This window comes from Salvia hispanica, chromosome 3 (genome assembly GCF_029641045.1).
Source record: "Salvia hispanica isolate PSC_SH4W2 chromosome 3, Shi_PSC_v1, whole genome shotgun sequence".
NCBI lineage: Eukaryota > Viridiplantae > Streptophyta > Magnoliopsida > Lamiales > Lamiaceae > Salvia > Salvia hispanica.
This window is the reverse complement of record NC_142694.1, coordinates 11338608-11356269: the sequence shown is the minus strand read 5'-3', so window position 1 is coordinate 11356269 and position 17662 is coordinate 11338608. Positions and strand designations below refer to the sequence as shown.

At 35.1% G+C, this 17662-nt stretch overlaps 2 protein-coding genes across 6 annotated transcripts; both read left to right on the top strand.

Moving 5' to 3' along the window:
• The first annotated feature begins 2142 nt into the window (after positions 1-2142).
• LOC125210935 (transcription initiation factor IIA subunit 2) lies at positions 2143-4391 on the top strand. Of its 4 annotated transcripts, none has more exons than XM_048110580.2 (4): positions 2143-2264; positions 2383-2538; positions 3042-3092; positions 4028-4391. In XM_048110580.2, the coding sequence occupies exons 2-4, from the start codon at positions 2410-2412 to the stop codon at positions 4166-4168; spliced, it is 321 nt and encodes a 106-aa protein (XP_047966537.1). In that variant the 5' UTR covers positions 2143-2264; positions 2383-2409; the 3' UTR covers positions 4169-4391. The 4 variants fall into 4 exon arrangements, with proteins under 4 accessions (XP_047966537.1, XP_047966539.1, XP_047966540.1 ...); XM_048110582.2 differs by having other exon boundaries at positions 2150-2264; positions 2378-2538; XM_048110583.2 differs by having other exon boundaries at positions 2150-2287.
• Positions 4392-6364: 1973 nt separating this feature from the next.
• Positions 6365-16834, top strand: LOC125214441 (exocyst complex component SEC10b). 2 transcript variants are annotated; one of them, XM_048115464.2, is made up of 25 exons: positions 6365-6535; positions 6890-6985; positions 7101-7337; positions 7419-7493; positions 7656-7757; positions 7955-8005; positions 8105-8210; positions 9051-9167; positions 10071-10162; positions 10564-10729; positions 10806-10882; positions 11427-11525; positions 11609-11699; positions 12289-12374; positions 12502-12675; positions 12892-12945; positions 13046-13174; positions 13303-13395; positions 13484-13630; positions 13759-13856; positions 14033-14117; positions 14770-14828; positions 15631-15729; positions 15873-15956; positions 16460-16834. In XM_048115464.2, exons 2-25 carry the CDS (start codon positions 6890-6892, stop codon positions 16536-16538), a joined length of 2496 nt encoding a protein of 831 aa, XP_047971421.1. In that variant the 5' UTR covers positions 6365-6535; the 3' UTR covers positions 16539-16834. The 2 variants fall into 2 exon arrangements, with proteins under 2 accessions (XP_047971421.1, XP_047971420.1); XM_048115463.2 differs by having other exon boundaries at positions 6879-6985.
• Positions 16835-17662: the final 828 nt, after the last annotated feature.

The window sequence follows — 17662 nt, the reverse complement described above, 5'->3', positions numbered from 1 at the left end:
TCAAATGTGGTGGTCTATTAAAAAATTGTACAGCCTATAATGATACAAGAAATTTAATCTGTATTTTTTCAAAAGATTCGCTAAGAACATTAAAATTATAGGAGCATTGAGTAAAATTTGAACATTTTTCCTATTTCGAGAAAATCCCACTAAAAGGAAACGTGCAAATCATTTATATATGCATTTGATATTTAGGTCAAACGTTAATTGAACTCAAGCTTACGTGCATGGTTGTTCTAGCTGGATCATACAACTGGCCTTCTTTAATTGAAAGTTGAAAAATAAAATAAAATTATTTGTGTTGCTTATTTTGGAGAATAATTTGGACAGCGAATTAACGTTGTAAATTTAAGAAAGATTCTCATTTTGTAGATAAATTGAATGATATGCAGCCTTTTAGGTGACGCATTAGCGAAATCGTTGGGAAAATAATGAAAAGAAATTGAATATTATTGTCATATGAATTATATGGATGGAAAAAGTATTGTACAAATATTTAAAATGTTGCAATTATAGCACTTTTTTGCAATTATAACATTAATTAAAACCATGCTGTTTCTCAATAATGAATAACCCCTTTACATTTACAATGTTTATAAAACGTGCGAGTAGTGACTAGTGAAGAGATAGAATGATTATTTTTGTTTTGGTAAAGGGAGAGAATGTTGTTAACATAGATAAAGAAGAAGAAGAAAAAGAAAAAAAAAAAAGAAAAAGGGAAAGAAGAGTTTGAAAAATTGTTTAGCCTATAACTGGATTGGGCCTTAAAGTTAGAGACACGTAAAACAGTTAAGCCTATTCGGCCCACCCCGACTACTTTAAGTTTTTAAATTTTTAGTATATTTTAAAAATATGTTCGTTTATTTATAATAGTTTATATGCTTGCAGAATTAGTGTTATATTGCTGATTCGATACTTAATTATTAACTATAATTAAATAAGAGTCATTAAATATTCAAATCAAGGATCTAGATCATTAGTCCTGGAGTGTCAATCCAATTAAAAAAACATCAATAAGGGTATTAAGGTCAGTTTACAATAAATTAGTTGTAATTAAATTTTGAAAAATATCCCATAACTTTAAAACACATAATTTTTTTGATTTAGATTTTTTTTGGCACAACATATATTAAATTAAAAATAATTTCATAAGGGTTCTAATGAGATCTCACTTGCATATGTTTCGATATAAAAATTTGATTTTTTTTTTTTGATAATTTTCATATATTTCGTTACCAGCTTTATATCAATACACGACGCATAATATGTCAATACTACGCTTGCACAATGTCGATATGAAATTGTATTAACATTGTCATGTCTTTGTATTGATGTATTTCATAAACTGTATTGACATCGTGCTTTTAAATCCTAAATTTGATATTTGCTATTATCTTTTTAATATTAAAAAATGAAAAACGAAATTACACATGACAAATTGTAGACCACAAGATTTCTAAAATCATATGGTCCTAAATAGTTGTAGTTAGCAATTAAATGATGAGTTAACAATTGATCACTTCCACATGCGGACATATATTTACTACTAATAAGTAAATAAAATAAATAATGTCAAAATAAAATAAAAATATTATATATTCCCATTAAATTAGACTACTATTACAAATTGAGCCCACTCTATCTCTTAGTAGACCTATTAGTGGGCCGATCAAATATAAATTTATCGAATTAGAAAATCAAAATTGGTACTCGTAGTAGTATTTTTTTTATGGGAACTCTCATAATTCCTAAAATACCAAACACACAAATTTTTTTGCACAAACAATTACTATAATTCATTAAAAAGGGAATATAACGAATCTAATCGAATGGCATCCGTAAAACTTAATCTATTCATTTCACATAATTAAAGTATATAACTATTAAAAATCTGAATCTAACTGAATAACAATCATAAGACTTAATCTTATGAGAAATTATTGGAAACACGACTATGATCTTTAATTCATCCAATCGATCAACAAACATCAACTAATTCATAAAATCCAGATATACCCTGGCAGGAGCTTATAATTACAGTTGAACCTCGTTATATTGTAAAAAATCGTGAATGGTAAATTAGTCTTTTCGCTTTCTCCTTGCTATCCAGGCGCTATATAATCCCCCATCTTAAAATCTAGGGTATAAAAGGCCCAATTCTCTCCCTCTCTTTTTTTCCATCCTCTCAGTCTCTCCATCGTTGCACGCGAAGAATCTCTGCAAAACTTTCTGGATCGGCAACGATCAATCATTCGGACAAGCGGGTGAATTTGTTACCTTGATTCGTGTATTTTATTTTTTCTCTCTTTCTGATTTATTAGGTTGTCGAGGACTGAATTTCGATTGCGATTGTTTTTTACCACTTGAACTCTGTTAGTGTAGGTGTAGTAGTGCTGTTGTTGGAGAAGAATGGCGACCTTCGAGCTGTATAGGAGATCGACGATTGGTATGAGCTTGACCGAAACTTTGGATCAGATGGTTTCTAGTGGAACTCTGAGCCCCGAACTCGCCATTCAAGTTTTGATTCAATTTGATAAGGTTGTCAGTTTCTTGCTTAATTGTATAATTTATGATAATTGTTGACTATTCTGAGCTGATTTGGTATCATAGTCGTGGCTGTTAATTCAATCATCATATAAGAGGTGTGATTGTTTCGTTGAGTTAGTTAGTATTGAGGAATTTCAATTGATTTTGAAGTGAGCATTCATGCTAGTACATTTTTTCATTTCCAAAGATTATTTATTGAGTTTAAAATTTCTCCTTTCGTCGGTTTACCTTTCCAATGCAAGTGTCATGGTACAAATAATGAAATAATGCTTTCCATCAAAGTTTTTAAGTTGCACAAAATTCTACTGCGACTAGGTAAAATATGTATGTGCATGGTGGAATTGGTTCAGAATTTGACATTCTTCATGGAGTTGATACTGATTCGTGGGAATGTGATTGTAAGTTGATGGCTGGGTGTTAGCTCTAGACTGTTATGTTACTTGCATGCATGCTCCACACTTGAATTATATCTAATGTTGCACCTTGGTTTGCAGTCCATGACTGAAGCTCTGGAGACCGAGGTGAAGACAAAGGTTTCTATTAAGGTGAATGGATTTTTGTTATAATGTAGTTTCTCCATGTGCGTTGCAAATGACTGCTGAATGAAATTGGCTAATAGTGAAAGCTGACACTTACAATTTCCGTCATTATGTTGTTATTTACATTATATTTTTTCTCGGTTGTGCTAATAGTGCATCTATTGGTTGAATCTATGCTGATAGTATTACTGTCATTGCTATTATGAGTGTTGTGGTTGCTACTGTTATCTTGGCGATCATTGTTTTGTTTTGTTTTGTTTTTTTTTCACTTAGTTTGATGGAAATGTCATGTTGACTGTACTGTTACTTTTACAGAAACTAAAGGCTTACACTAAATTAGTTTGAAGAGTATGTTCATAGTCATGATATTTGGTGAGATTGCTATCAGTGGTTTGATTGTATGTAAACACGATTCTACAGGTTACTAGGATTTTCAGCGTCATAATCTGAAAGCAATTTTTTTATAATAGTAATATGGTAGAATTTGCCAAGATTATAGGGATGCGCATACAATTATAATCTGTGAAATTTTCCTACCATAGAAACATAATACTCCGTTTACAGTCGTTTGCTGTTGGATTTGCCCCTTTCCTCCTTTATCTATGTGAAATTATTATTTGATTGAGATATTTTTGTTGCATGGAGTTCTCTTGAGCTACTAGTGGTATGGAGGTAGATTGCTTGAGCTCTTAGAATAATGTCACATAGAGTATATCTCAGGGAGCGACTGCTTTATGGTCTTTGTGAGTTTTCTATACAGAAGTTGTCTTTGTAAAGACAAACCGATGTTCACATAAGACAATCTGTTGCCAGTTGTTCATTGAATGAATTTCTTGTTTCCAATTTTTGGTGTCTCTTGTCTTTCGTTGTCACCATGTACTATACTACAAAGGGGTTCATGATACAGCTGCTCCATTTTCTGTATGACTTTGTTGTTACAGGGACATCTCCATACCTATCGATTCTGTGACAATGTGTGGACTTTCATTTTACAAAATGCTCAGCTGAAAAGCGAGGAAGGCCAGGAAACTGTTGATTGTCTCAAGATAGTCGCCTGCGACTCAAAGTTACTAACTCAGTAAAAAAGATAGATTGCTTGTTGTTTCTGTGCGGATCTGGTAGTATTTGAGAAAAGTATTGCTAGTAAAAGGAGAGGTTATTTGAAATTCCAGAGGCAAGTCGTGTTTGTATTTGAGAGAAGATTAATAGCCGATGGAGAACATCGGAAAATTAACACTACTAAGCTATCATTGGTGATGGCTACTGAATTCATAATTTTCGCATTCTGCACCTTCTTTCTTGTCACTTGTGGCTAGAAATTTATTGATGTTCTTATTATTAGCATTATTTTGCACAGGTTTAGTGAGTACATAATTTTCCTGTATGAAATTTATATGTTGATGCGTGTAAGTTATCAGTTATCACTAATTCTCCAAATTCAAAGTAAACAAAAATAAAATGCGAAGTCTGCCATAAATTTACTAGGAGTACTATTATTTTCCATAAATATTAGCGCTACATTTTAATCATATTTTTTGTTGTTCCAAATAAAAGTTTACAAAAGCGATGTAGTCGTTTATAACTTATTGTGCGAAAACTATATCGTAGTAAAGAATGTAAACATTTTAAGTTTTAACAGCTTTCCGTGCGAAAATTTATTGGCACCGTCTGCGAATAGAAGTCTCGTTTTTTCATTTTAGTCCATCTGCGAATAGGAGTCCCGGTCACTTTTACCATAAATGGTAATAGGGTCTCATATTCCAAGAACTCTTTCCACTCACATTTCATTTAAAACTAGAGTAAAAGCCAAAATTGGTCCTAAACATATGGTCGTTTTACCTTTTTTGTCTTAAAACATTATCTTTTGGATTTTCTGGTCCTGAACATATGGAAATTTGATCATTTTGGTCCTAGACTAACTATTCCGTTAAAAACTTAACGGTCAACGGATTTAATCCAGATTTTGACCAAATTGGACTTTTAATTCTGATTTTTAACTCTCTAATTAATTCCCTAATTAAAATTTGTAGATTCATTTAACAGTCTAGGTTTGCTATTGTTGGATAATGCACAGCAACTGCACCGTGATGGAATCTAGTTTTGCTATTGTTGTTATTAATAATATTATTAGCAGTCTCCTCGTCAAAATTGGAAGGGCGAGGGGTGGGGCCACGGGAAGGTAAAGCCTCTCCGGCACCGAAGTTGGAGTTGTGGTGTGCCATCATGGAGTAGAAACGGTGTGGTTGAAGCTGGAGCCTCTCGGGGTGGGGTTTCGGGAGGATTGGAGGGAGCAGATCTCGGCGTTGGTGAGATTGGAGGGGCGAGAGGTGTTGGAAGCGTTGAATTTTCAGACGGTGACGTGGAGTTTCTGTCTTCTTTGACTTCGGCCTCCGTCACGAGGGGGTGGCGGCCGTCGAGGGACATGACGTCGGAGTCGACGTGGATGGAGACGATGGAGGGTGTTGGGGAGGGTGGATATTAATTAGGGAGTTAAAAATCAGAATTAAAAGTCTAATTTGGTCAAAATCTGGATTAAATCCGTTGACCGTTAAGTTTTTAACGGAATAGTTAGTCCATGACCAAAATGATCAAATTTCCATATGTTCAGGACAAGAAAATCCAAAAGATAATGTTTAGGACCAAAAAGGTAAAACGACCATATGTTCAGGACCAATTTTGGTCTTTACTCTTAAATCTAATACATACAAGTGATACCCATATTCCGCTAATTTTTCTTCACCCACTTTTCTTAACATTCTTAAAACCCGTGCGGCTAAGGAGTGAGACTCCTAATGGCGGACGGGGGGAGTAATACATAACTAATACCAAAACTAATTTATAATTTAATTCAATTTAATTTCCAATTTTAGAATAATATGTACATATACCATTTAAAATGAAACGTTTTCCTTTTTCATTGTCCCATTAAAAATGAAATATTTATAAAATGGAAACAACACTATCTCTACTTTTTTTTCCCGTACATTAATTCATAAAACAATATTACATAAAATTCCTTATTGAAAACCAAATATTTGATACGCGAAGTATTTATTTATTGGGACGAGGGATATTTACTTCTGTAATACGATCATGGGTTGAATTATAAAGATATTAAAAAAATTCCCTTTTTATTGTCCAATTTTCATTGGAGTCTTTTACTTTCTTCTACAGTGAAATGGAAGTCTTGTTTGAGTCAGTGACGGTTAGTTCAAGGCAGTAAAAACCTAACCCCCAAACCACGGCTTTTACTTTAACCACAGCTGGGTCTAAATTATTCAACCTTGTATGCTTCTACATTTTTTTGTAGAGTAGTTCTGTAGATTATCATTCCGGCTTTCCTAATTCATATACGTATCGCATTCTGCGATCTGCACAAAGCCTCCCTTTCTCTTCTACAGTAACCTCACAAGTTATTTTCTGCTCTGCTTGGACATCCGAGGCCCGAGGTAAGTTCTGGATATCGATTTTGTTGCCGACTTTCTCATTTTTTTTGGTTTAATTCATGCTTTTTTAATTGATCGATCGTTCTCTCCCACATTTCGAGCCATTAGGTTTGTGATTCAGTGCGGAATTCTGGATTCTGTTGGTTCAATTGATGTATTTTTGGCCACTTTCTAAGTTTATTTAGTCGTTTTGCTTACGATCTGTGGTTATTGGTGGTTTAAACGGGACAACTTTTAGTTCGCATCAGTTTTTGTTTACATTTGTTTTGTATTAAGCTAATTCACATTGGCTGCTTGTTATTTATTTTTCGTGCCCACGCTATCCATCATGGTTTCTGATGTGTAGATATGGCTCAGATGAAAGAGACAACGAATGCGACCAGGACTGGGAGATTTTCAAAATCTCCATCAGCTGACCCCTACCCGCTTGTTCTAGATATTAATGACTTTAAGGTGACGACTTATACATGTGTTTCTCATAGAGAGCGCGGCTGTTTGTGTCTGTTTGCACATCGGATGGGATTTTACCAGGCGTGCTAATTACTGTGTGCTGTATATGTACAACTAGGGGGACTTTTCATTCGATGCACTCTTTGGGAACTTGGTTAACGACTTGCTACCTTCTTATGTTGAAGAAGAAACCGATACTTCTGAAGGGAATGGTGCAACGGATGCTATTCCCAATGGTCAATTGAATGCAGCAAAAGCAACCCAAGCGTCATCGAGCCCGTTTTTTCCTGAAGTTGATTCTTTATTATCTTTGTTCAAGAATTCATGTATGCAGTTGGTTGATCTTAGGAAACAGGTGCAACTTCAGCTAATAATCTCCTTTCAGTGTTATGTTAATCACTTGGTTGATCTCTCTAATATTGATGTTTGTTCTCAGATTGACCAGAAACTCTACAATGATAAAAGTGAAGTTTCTGCTCAAGACTCTAAGCATCGGAAGACACTTTCTGAGGTCAGTTAGATTGATTTGATAGATTTTTATACTATTTACATGAAGGCATGCCTTGCATATTGATGCTTTCCATATGATTGGGACATACTTATTTGTGGTAACTCTGGTTTCATCGCAAAGGGATGCAACATGCTTCTAACTATTTCTGGTGGTTTTATGCAGCTAGAAAAAGGCGTCGATGGCTTGTTTGACAGTTTTGCAAGGTTGGATTCACGTATATCAAGCGTTGGCCAAACTGCTGCTAAGATAGGAGACCACCTGCAGGTAAAGTCTGCATAAAGATTCTAATCCTGTTTCCCAAGCATTTATGTTATTTTCTTCATCATATAATGTTTTTAAATATACTGATACTGAAGCTAGTCCAATACTAGATCATTTTTTTTCTACTGATGCTATTTCAAATCGTTGCATTGCTCAGTTCTTCCTTGTGTCATATTTATAGTTTTCTTTGTTTTTTTCAGAGTGCTGATGCTCAGCGAGAAACTGCCAGTCAGACTATAGATCTCATCAAGGTATTTTTTTATGCTTGGGATCAAGTTCCTTTTAATTATCTGCAGAAGGTAATAGGCTATCCAGTATTCCGTTTGAGTAGCATGTGATCATTCATGCAGTACTTGATGGAGTTTAATAGCAGTCCTGGTGACCTAATGGAGCTATCACCTCTATTTTCTGATGATAGCCGGGTAGCAGAGGCAGCTTCCATTGCACAGAAATTGAGTAAGATACTAAGATGTCATTTTCAATTTGGACCATTTAATAATTGTTATCTACTTTGACGATTCTTGGTTCTCTTTTTTACTTGTGGTACATATGCACAGAGCTATGTTATGATGTTGCACCCTAAAACTTAGGTCTTCTTATTGAAATAACAAGTTAATTATAATTTGGTAAAGCCATAACTTAACACTTCATATTTTTATTACATTTATTAATTTCATGGCAAAAGATATCACCCTTATGGATCTTAATTACATTACATAGCCGTAACATCAATTAATTACCTTAACAAAAGTAATTGTCCTTTTAACCTATATGCAAATGGTATATTCTTGACTCTAATGAAAGCTTAGATGTTTATATGCGAACTACTATCTTCCTTGAGCTTAATGGTTGTGAGGGAGCTTGTGACCGAAGACCAGATATGGTGGCGGAAGAGATGACTTACTTCGATAATGTTAGATTATCTATAATATTTGAGAAAGGGAGTGAAAATCTGTAATCCTATTTCATCAAAAGATAATACTATTTTTTAGCAGGCTGTTCTATTTTTTTCTCTAGCCATTCTTGAAGTTGTAAGACCTTCATTTCTTGGCAAATTATCCTTTTCATCAGTGCTTGAATTATAAACTAGGCTATGTTTATCACGAAATACACAAACTTGTGTTTCAGAGACGAATCAAATTTTGGTCCCTGTGATACTTTCTGGAACACCATAAGGCGGAAATGCTTAGAAATATCTGAACTACCTGGAAAATAGTACTTCTGGGTTTTTGACAATAGAAATAACAAATCTTGATTGTAATGCTGTGAAAAGTCCACCAACAAGTTTCATTTCAGGATCATTTGCGGAGGAAGATATTGGAAGGCAAGGCATTGACTCATCGGTCACAGGAAATGCGACAGCAAGCAGAGGATTAGAAGTGGCAGTTGCTAATCTCCAAGAATATTGCAACGGTGTGATATCTTGTCTAATTTATTAATCTAACACTATGGACAATATTAGCAACTTGCCAACTTGATAAATGATCATAGGCTTGAACTAGAATGAAGAAGCATTAAGTTTATGTTTGTATACAAAATCAAACCAGTTTCCTGAAAAAGCCTGACGCAAAGAAATTGTAAAGGGTATACTGGAAGGTTCTGCCATAATATTCATGGACATGCGCCCCCTATATTGTATTTTTTGCCATGTAATGTTGCAAGAAGGATGAGGTGACAACCTATTAATTTGTTCAAACTAAAGCGTGTTTAAACATGTTCTATGATTCCAGCAGCAGCTATGCATAGTCGTAGGATATGCATTCCAAGAGCAAAATCAGTCATATATTAATTAGGGTTCTAGAAGGGTAGACTGGAAGTCATGTTGGTATTCACAGTAGCTTCATTTTCAACATCAGATCAGAATCAGATACTCATATTTAAAAAGGAGAACCATTTACAACATAAGCTGCATCCCTCCCCCTCTGTGCAGTCATTCTACTTAAGTGGGTGAATCCATTGGCTTGTTGTATGTCACCTTGGGCATAAGAAAGTGTCTAGTATCCTTCACACTACAGTAGGACATGACTCAGGTCAAGTCAAAGTGATATATTCCTTCTTACTTCAAATTCAATCATGCTCTGATTTTCTATTCATAGATTCTTGTTTTCGTATTTCATTTTGTTATTTGGTTTCCTGGAATGCTATTTTGAATTGACTTTTACATATTTAAGTTAGATTCACATGCCTACTCTATGTGGTATAAAGGCATGAGATGTGTTTCGCATAGTGATAAGTTGCTTGAAGGGTACTTATTGCATCAATCTAGTAATCTTATGTCTAAACACATGACACTTCTGTTTAAAAATGGACATCCAGAACTGGAAAACAGATTGTTGGCCAGATTTGATGCTGCATCACAAAAGCGGGAACTGTCCACAATGGCAGAATGCGCTAAGATTTTGTCACAGGTAGCTGGTTTTATTTCACTTGCCTGTTATTGTCTTACCATGATCATGCTGGATACACTTATTCAGTTTTCAAGTCGAGGAACCAAACCTTGATTTTGAAATAGGAAAACAGTCTAGTCTTCTTCTGTTTTTCTTTCATTTGTTTTGCCAGGCGGCCTCCAGGAATTGGGGGAGGCACTAGGTTGTGTGTTGATCAACTTTTAGTACTTATGTTTGATCTTTGATTACTTCCATATGTGTGCGCTTTGTGAAACTTTCTTCCTATTACTGTATCTTAACAAATGGATTCCAAAAATACAAATACTTTAGATAAATAAAAAGAGAGATAGAGAGAACTTGTAGTCTCTGACTCTCTGGACAAGACTTCATGCCAATCTTCACATATTAGTTTTGGAATTCAGTTCAACCGGGGAAACAGTGCTATGCAACACTATGTGGGTCTACGCCCAATGTTTGATTTGGAGGTCATGAATGAAGATGCCAAATTGGTTCTTGGTGACCCTGGCTCTCAACCTAGTCCAAGCAATGTTGCACGCGGGCTCTCTTCTCTGTACAAAGAAATTACAGGTTTGAATTCCACCCTATTTCATGAAAGTTTCAGGTTATGATATGCTCCTCTCATATTCACGTGATTGACAACCAGATACTGTACGGAAAGAAGCTGCAACAATAACTGCAGTGTTTCCGTCACCAAATGATGTCATGCTAATATTGGTTCAGGTATTTTTCAGTCACTCTGCATTTGATAGGTTTGAGTTTTTTTACTTTGATTTATGCTACTATATACACAGCTATTAGGAATCTCTTTTTGCCTGACTAAAATAACACCCGACTAAAATAACCTATATCTATTAGGAATCGCTCTTTGCCATTTTCCTGATAGTTCAATGCATATCAGTAATTTTTTCTCATGAGAATAATCTATATCTCTTATAACCTTGTGCTTGCTGGGCTGATAGGCCATACATTGAAACAATTGGCGGGAAAAAAAAATAATACCTGACTAAAAGAACAATCCAAGAGCTCTAAAATTATTAATGCCATCTGTTTTGGCAGATAGTATCAAAATGCTTGAAAAAATAAAGCCAATCAAGAAATACATCCTGGTTCAAGAAATAATTCCTGGTTTCTAGAATGACTAAATTATTCCATTTATGTAAACTGCGAAATTTTTATTTGTTAAGTCAGGCTAGTCAGCAAACTGCGAAATTGTATACATTTTAAATTTTTAAAAATTGATTTTGAGCTTTCTTATGAATTCCAGCGTGTCTTGGAAGACCGGATTCCTAAACTCCTTGAGAAGCTATTGGTGAAACCATCCCTTCTTAATCCACCTCGCATGGAAGACGGAGGGCTAATATTGGTAAAGTTCTATTTTTAGCTGCTAATTACTCCTTACAAATTAATGTTTGAGCAATGTTAACAAGTACAGTTAATTACCAACAGTATCTGAGACTACTAGCAGTGGCATATGAAAAGACACAGGATCTTGCTCGAGATTTACGTGGCGTAGGATGTGGTGACTTGGATATTGAAGGTATATATGAAATTTCCTGATAATACTTGTTTAGCTGAGTGACTTCATCATTTGAGTTAACTACAACATTAGGCTTTACTTAATATATTTAACAGACATAGAATGGTCCTCAACTTTCCATGTTTAGCGGAGTGACTTCATCACTTTAGCTGCTTGATATTGTCTAATCTAAATTTATCTGGTAAAATGTCCTCAACTTTCCATGTTTGGGAGCATCTAGGTTTCACTGGCTCAAAGCTTAAGGAAGGAGACCTTACTCAGAAATATGTATTGAAGCCCTGCAACCCATAAGCACTCTAGAAACTATAAATTTGATATTCGAATCTGCAAACATACATTTAGATAGAGAAATTAACGTAGTGTTCATGAGCAATGCACACAAGGCAAGCATAAATTGCTTCTGAAAAAACACAACCAGTAACTTTCAACCATTTCTTGGATCTTAATTGTTATTTCCCTCCATTAATCGTGAGGTTTAACATCTTCTGGAATATTTTTGCATGCTCTGCACTAGAGCTGCAGAGATATGATATTATCAGCATTTATCGATACAGTTATGTGATCTTTGTTTTTTTTTTCTGTTTCTCAGGCTTAACAGAGTCCTTATTTCTTCCACATAAAGATATTTACATAGAGTATGAGCAGTCTTCTCTCAGACAAATGTATAAATCAAAGGTATACCTGGACTACAAAATTCCATATCTTCATCTCTTAGGCCTCTAATATTTTATTGACTCAATTTCGGTTGATGTCTATATTCCTACACTAACTTTCAAATAATAATTATGTTTTGTTTATTAAGATGGAGGAACTGAGAGCTGAAAGTCAGCAGTCTTTGGAATCAAGTGGGACAATTGGGCGTTCAAAAGGAGCTTCCATATCATCTTCACAGCAGCAGATATCTGTCACTGTGGTGACTGAGTTCGTACGCTGGAACGAAGAAGCTGTTTCTAGATGTACTTTGTTTTCATCACAGGTATATAAATCTTCTATACTGAAGCTTCCATATCATCTGAGTTTTAAAGGTTCAGTTTCAATATTTCTTAATTGTTATACAAGCTTTAGTTTTATGCCCTCTACTAACATCATAATCTATTCTTCAAATTTAAGGTGGTAGATCTTGATCTTATTACTTTCTGTAGTTAATTACAATAGGTTCTTGATCATTGAATATTCCCTTGTCATTCTGCAGCCTGCTGCACTTGCTGCTAATGTGCGGGCTGTGTTCACTTGTCTCTTGGACCAGGTGACATTAGGAGTCTCACTCCTTTTCCCCCTACTTATCTTTTATACGAGTTCCAATAATTAATTTTTTGTTCCATCTGTCATCCTTTCACCTACTTCAGGTCAGCCTATATATTACCGAAGGTTTGGAAAGATCTCGAGACAGCCTGACTGAAGCTGCCGCGTTGAGGGAGCGGTTTGTTATAGGAACTAGTATGAGTCGAAGAGTTGCAGCTGCTGCTGCTTCAGCTGTAATCACTTTCTCTATCACCTTAATATGTTATTTGTATTCTCTCTGTCAGAGATGGGAGGGGTGGTGCTTTCTGAGGTATGCTCTGTTAATCAATTTAACCATTGTGAGATCTTGTAATGCTAACAGGCGGAAGCTGCTGCTGCAGCTGGAGAAAGCAGTTTCAGATCTTTTATGGTTGCTGTACAGCGTTGTGGAAGTAGTGTAGCTATTGTTCAGCAAGTCAGTAGGCTGTGTGTTTGTTTATCATTGCTGATGTTAATCCTAGAATTTGGTATAATTTTCATTAACATTAAACTCTTGTTTGCAGTACTTTGCAAACACTATTTCTCGGCTTCTATTGCCTGTGGATGGTGCTCATGCCGCTTCCTGCGAAGAAATGGCTACAGCAATGTCCAGTGCAGAAGGTGCTGCTTACAAGGGGCTCCAGCAGTGCATTGAAACAGTGATAGCTGAGGTTTGTAGTTAATTCTTCCTGATCTTTAAGTTCCTTTACACTTCATTTCATTGCATTGTATTTCACTGGATTTCTCCAAGTAAACTGATTTTGAAGTTTTGAACTAATTGATGTTGGCCTTCGTGCAGGTTGAGAGACTGCTATCAGCTGAACAAAAATCAACAGATTATCGGTCACCTGATGATGGCATTGCTCCTGATCACCGACCAACAACTGCATGCACAAGGTTTAAAATCATAATCATATTTGTTAATGCAGTAAATTTCTTGATATAACATTTCTTTAATATCTGTTAGGATCTTTATCTTCCAAGTTTATCTTCCTATTGCATTTTCATAGTTCGGAGCCACTACTTATGCCATTTTATAATATTACATTTCACTCATCTCTTTTTTATATCAGGGTTGTTGCTTATCTATCCCGGGTTCTTGAGTCTGCTTTCACTGCTCTTGAAGGTCTTAATAAACAAGCATTCCTGACAGAGCTGGTATGAATATGTTCTTTAAGCAACACTGGGTTTTGGATGATGCCATGGATTTCATTTCCCTCATCCTTTCTACATTATGTATGTATGCATGTAATCATAGTTCACTGTACTTGAGCATATATCCGATTGTTTTCAAGGCAGCAATTCTAAGAAAAGTGAATGAAGAGGGAACATGATAAATAAAATGGGCATAGATATATTAAGTTAAGACGTCACTTTATAGGTTGGCCGCTAAATATAGCAATAATATTGTGGATCTATTGAGACCTTAGACAAGGAGTTAATGTCTAGGTAACAAAAAATATATATTTGCCTAAGAGATTATATTTTCCCTTGATCTGGCTTGTAGTTAGATCTCAAAGATGAGATTTTCCTTAAATGTTTTCATGATTTATCATCTTCTTACTGCTATAGACTAGTAAATATCTTTTATATGGGAAGGTTTCTAACTATAATTTTCTCCGAGCTATGTCATAGAACGGTGGTAGTGTTATAAGCTGCGATGGAATATTTAACTCTTGTACCAATTGAACTAGTGTCATGCCATACCAATCAATTTCATTCAATGTGAAGTTTATGTACTGTTTGTGCATCATGTATGTCATCGGATTCAACGGCGTTTTCGAATTGTAACTTAATTGTTGGCTTTCAGGGGAATCGCTTGCACAAGGGGCTGCTGAATCATTGGCTGAAGTTCACTTTTAACCCAAGGTATGTCTTGATTTATGCCTGGATCACATGTCCAGAGCTGTCTTCTGTATTTGTACATTTTGTTTCATGTTCTTGACTGATAGGCATATATATAAACCACCTTTTTTTCATTCCTCAATACCATTCTTATGCCTCATCCCTCATAACCGGTTACCCATTTTAGAGAAGCTCTTTTAATTAATTGGTGGGATATTTCATCTAGGAACCTTCTACTGAGTACCTGTTTCAGACACTTATTCGAAGAGGTTGTGTTCTATAATCTATTAGATGTGGAAGTAATAAGTTCTGAAGGTTAAATAAGTATCTACAAGATGGTTGCTTTACTCACTGTGTAATGTTGTGTTCAGGAGACAGTTTTATTGAGATGGGTTTGCCACTTTGCCTAAGCTTATCCAGTGAGCAAGCTCCAATCCCTTGAAAAAAATTTGGACTTGTAAAAAGTCATCTCTTATTAGAAACGAAACCTGAAACTTTATGATCAAGAATCGTTAATTATGGCCCTGAGCATGAAAGGGTAAATTGAGTCGACAGGAATAACGTTCTTTTTTAAATCTCTGCATCTGAAGTGTTAATAGCATCTCCGTCAATGTTTCAACCAAATCATACCATCGATACAAAATGAGAGAACTAGGATGCTATATTGTGGTGATATTTGACCTTGCAGATTAGCAATGGGTAGATTCAGTTGGAGGATTTGCAAACAGATCTACTTTACTTGATTAAATATCCTTTACTGTTCCCTCTTCTAATTATCTATCATCTGTGCGCTTATCACTTGCCTCATCTGTTCCCGTGTATGCAGTGGAGGGCTGCGGCTTAAGCGTGATATCACAGAATATGGTGAATTTGTTCGCAGTTTTAATGCTCCCACAGTAGATGAAAAGTTTGAGTTGCTGGGCATGTAAGTAACTTCATTGTTGATTTCTTGTCAATTAAATTTCTCGTTGATACACCTAAAAGGAAGCAAGTTCAGACTTGAAAGTACGGTATTTATTTATTTGAATCAACATTTTCTAATTATAAAATGCCAAATATTCTCTCCAGCATGGCCAATGTCTTTATTGTTGCTCCTGAAAGTCTTTCAACTTTGTTCGAGGGAACTCCAAGCATCAGAAAGGATGCACAAAGGTAACAACCATTCTTAGCAATACCTAAAACAAAATGACTGGATATTGCATAATCTGCACATGTATTATGTATATGTCTTTTTTGTTTACATGATTCTTTTGGTGGGTGTTTACATTGAGTGATATGATGAAATACAAATAATCCATGCTAATCTACCATTTTCCTTCATAGATTGATCTTATAATGGTTTAATTACTCAATCTTGTTATATTAATCTATCCTATCACTTCAAGGATGAGGCAAAATTTATAAAATAATCCAATTTAATCAAATGTTTTGGATAACTCGACATGTACTTTAATCATCCAAATTGGATGATTATTTATCGCCCAAAGTTGGGTTGAGTATCTAAGCATTCTGCAATCCTACTGTAGGATTCTCATTCACTAGGCTTATTCTGCCACACTTCCATAACTTTAATATACATGTTTATATGATGGCTATTAAATTTTCACTCTTCACTGTTTCCTGTTATAACTAATTAAAATGGCTGCAAAAATCAGGTTTATTCAGCTTAGAGACGACTACAAGAGCGCAAAACTGGCAGCTAGGCTCGCCTCTTTGTGGCCCAGCTCAAGTTAATGTGGGGATACTCTACCGAACAGTTGATTAGTTGCCAAGAGAAAGTTGTGTTTTTCCCATCTGATATAGGAATGGCGGTCAGCTGTCAGGATACTAACAGCGCTGTTGATTTAAGCCCCCGATTCGTTTTCAGGTGAAGCTGAATTCATTCTCCCTTGTTAGAAATTATCTATGGTTTATGTTAACAAGTTGTATGATGAGTGTTAGGCTTGACTGCTTGCTACACAGCCTTAGCCTTGTATGTTGTATCTATATGCATTAAATTCCTTCAATGATTGATAACTTCTATTTTTGTTCTTCTTGGACCTAGATTGAGTTTTGCTTTTCAGTGGAGACGTATTGTTTTTTCGTGTGTTTTAATATTATAATCCTAATAATTTACCTTGAACTAACAGAATAATAAGGAATACTACTACTACTACTACTATTTACGATTTTGTTTGGCCTTTTTTCGAGTGGGGAGTACAAAAAGAGATCAATTTTACAGAATTTTATTGATGATTTTATGTGAAAGCATTTGCAGTAGTCAAATTGGTGGAGATGTTGGACGAGCTATTTGAATATTGCCACTTGTCTAAGTCAAGAAGCAACGCAGATCTGCTTAAATTTTACAAGTAAAAACATCTGAGCTGTTATATACTTCTCCATAATGATAATGATAATAGTAATAAAAATAAAAAAATAAAATAAAAAGAGAAGTAACTAAGACTCTATCTATAAGAAGATGAGAAACTTTGAAAGAATCGTGAGATTTGAATTTTGGGGGTTTTGTTGCCACTATTTTCCGCATATCCAAAGACCTTGCTCTTCAATTAAACCAATAGTTATATTATATGGAGGGAGTACTATTTCGATCAAAACATCCGTACTAGGCAACATCATAGGCTGTGACGGCAAGTAGTATTACTACTATTTTTTATCATTAAATAATTAGAGGCCATTAATCACTGATATGATTAATTCCTCTTATTTCCATTTAAATCAATCACTAGGCATCTCTCTCTGCAAATAACCCAGATTCCAAAAGAGAAATAATTTAAACCCACCGGCCACCATTGCATCCAAATATCAGATCACACACAATCATCTTCTCATGATTTTGATTTATTGGTGTTCTCATTATT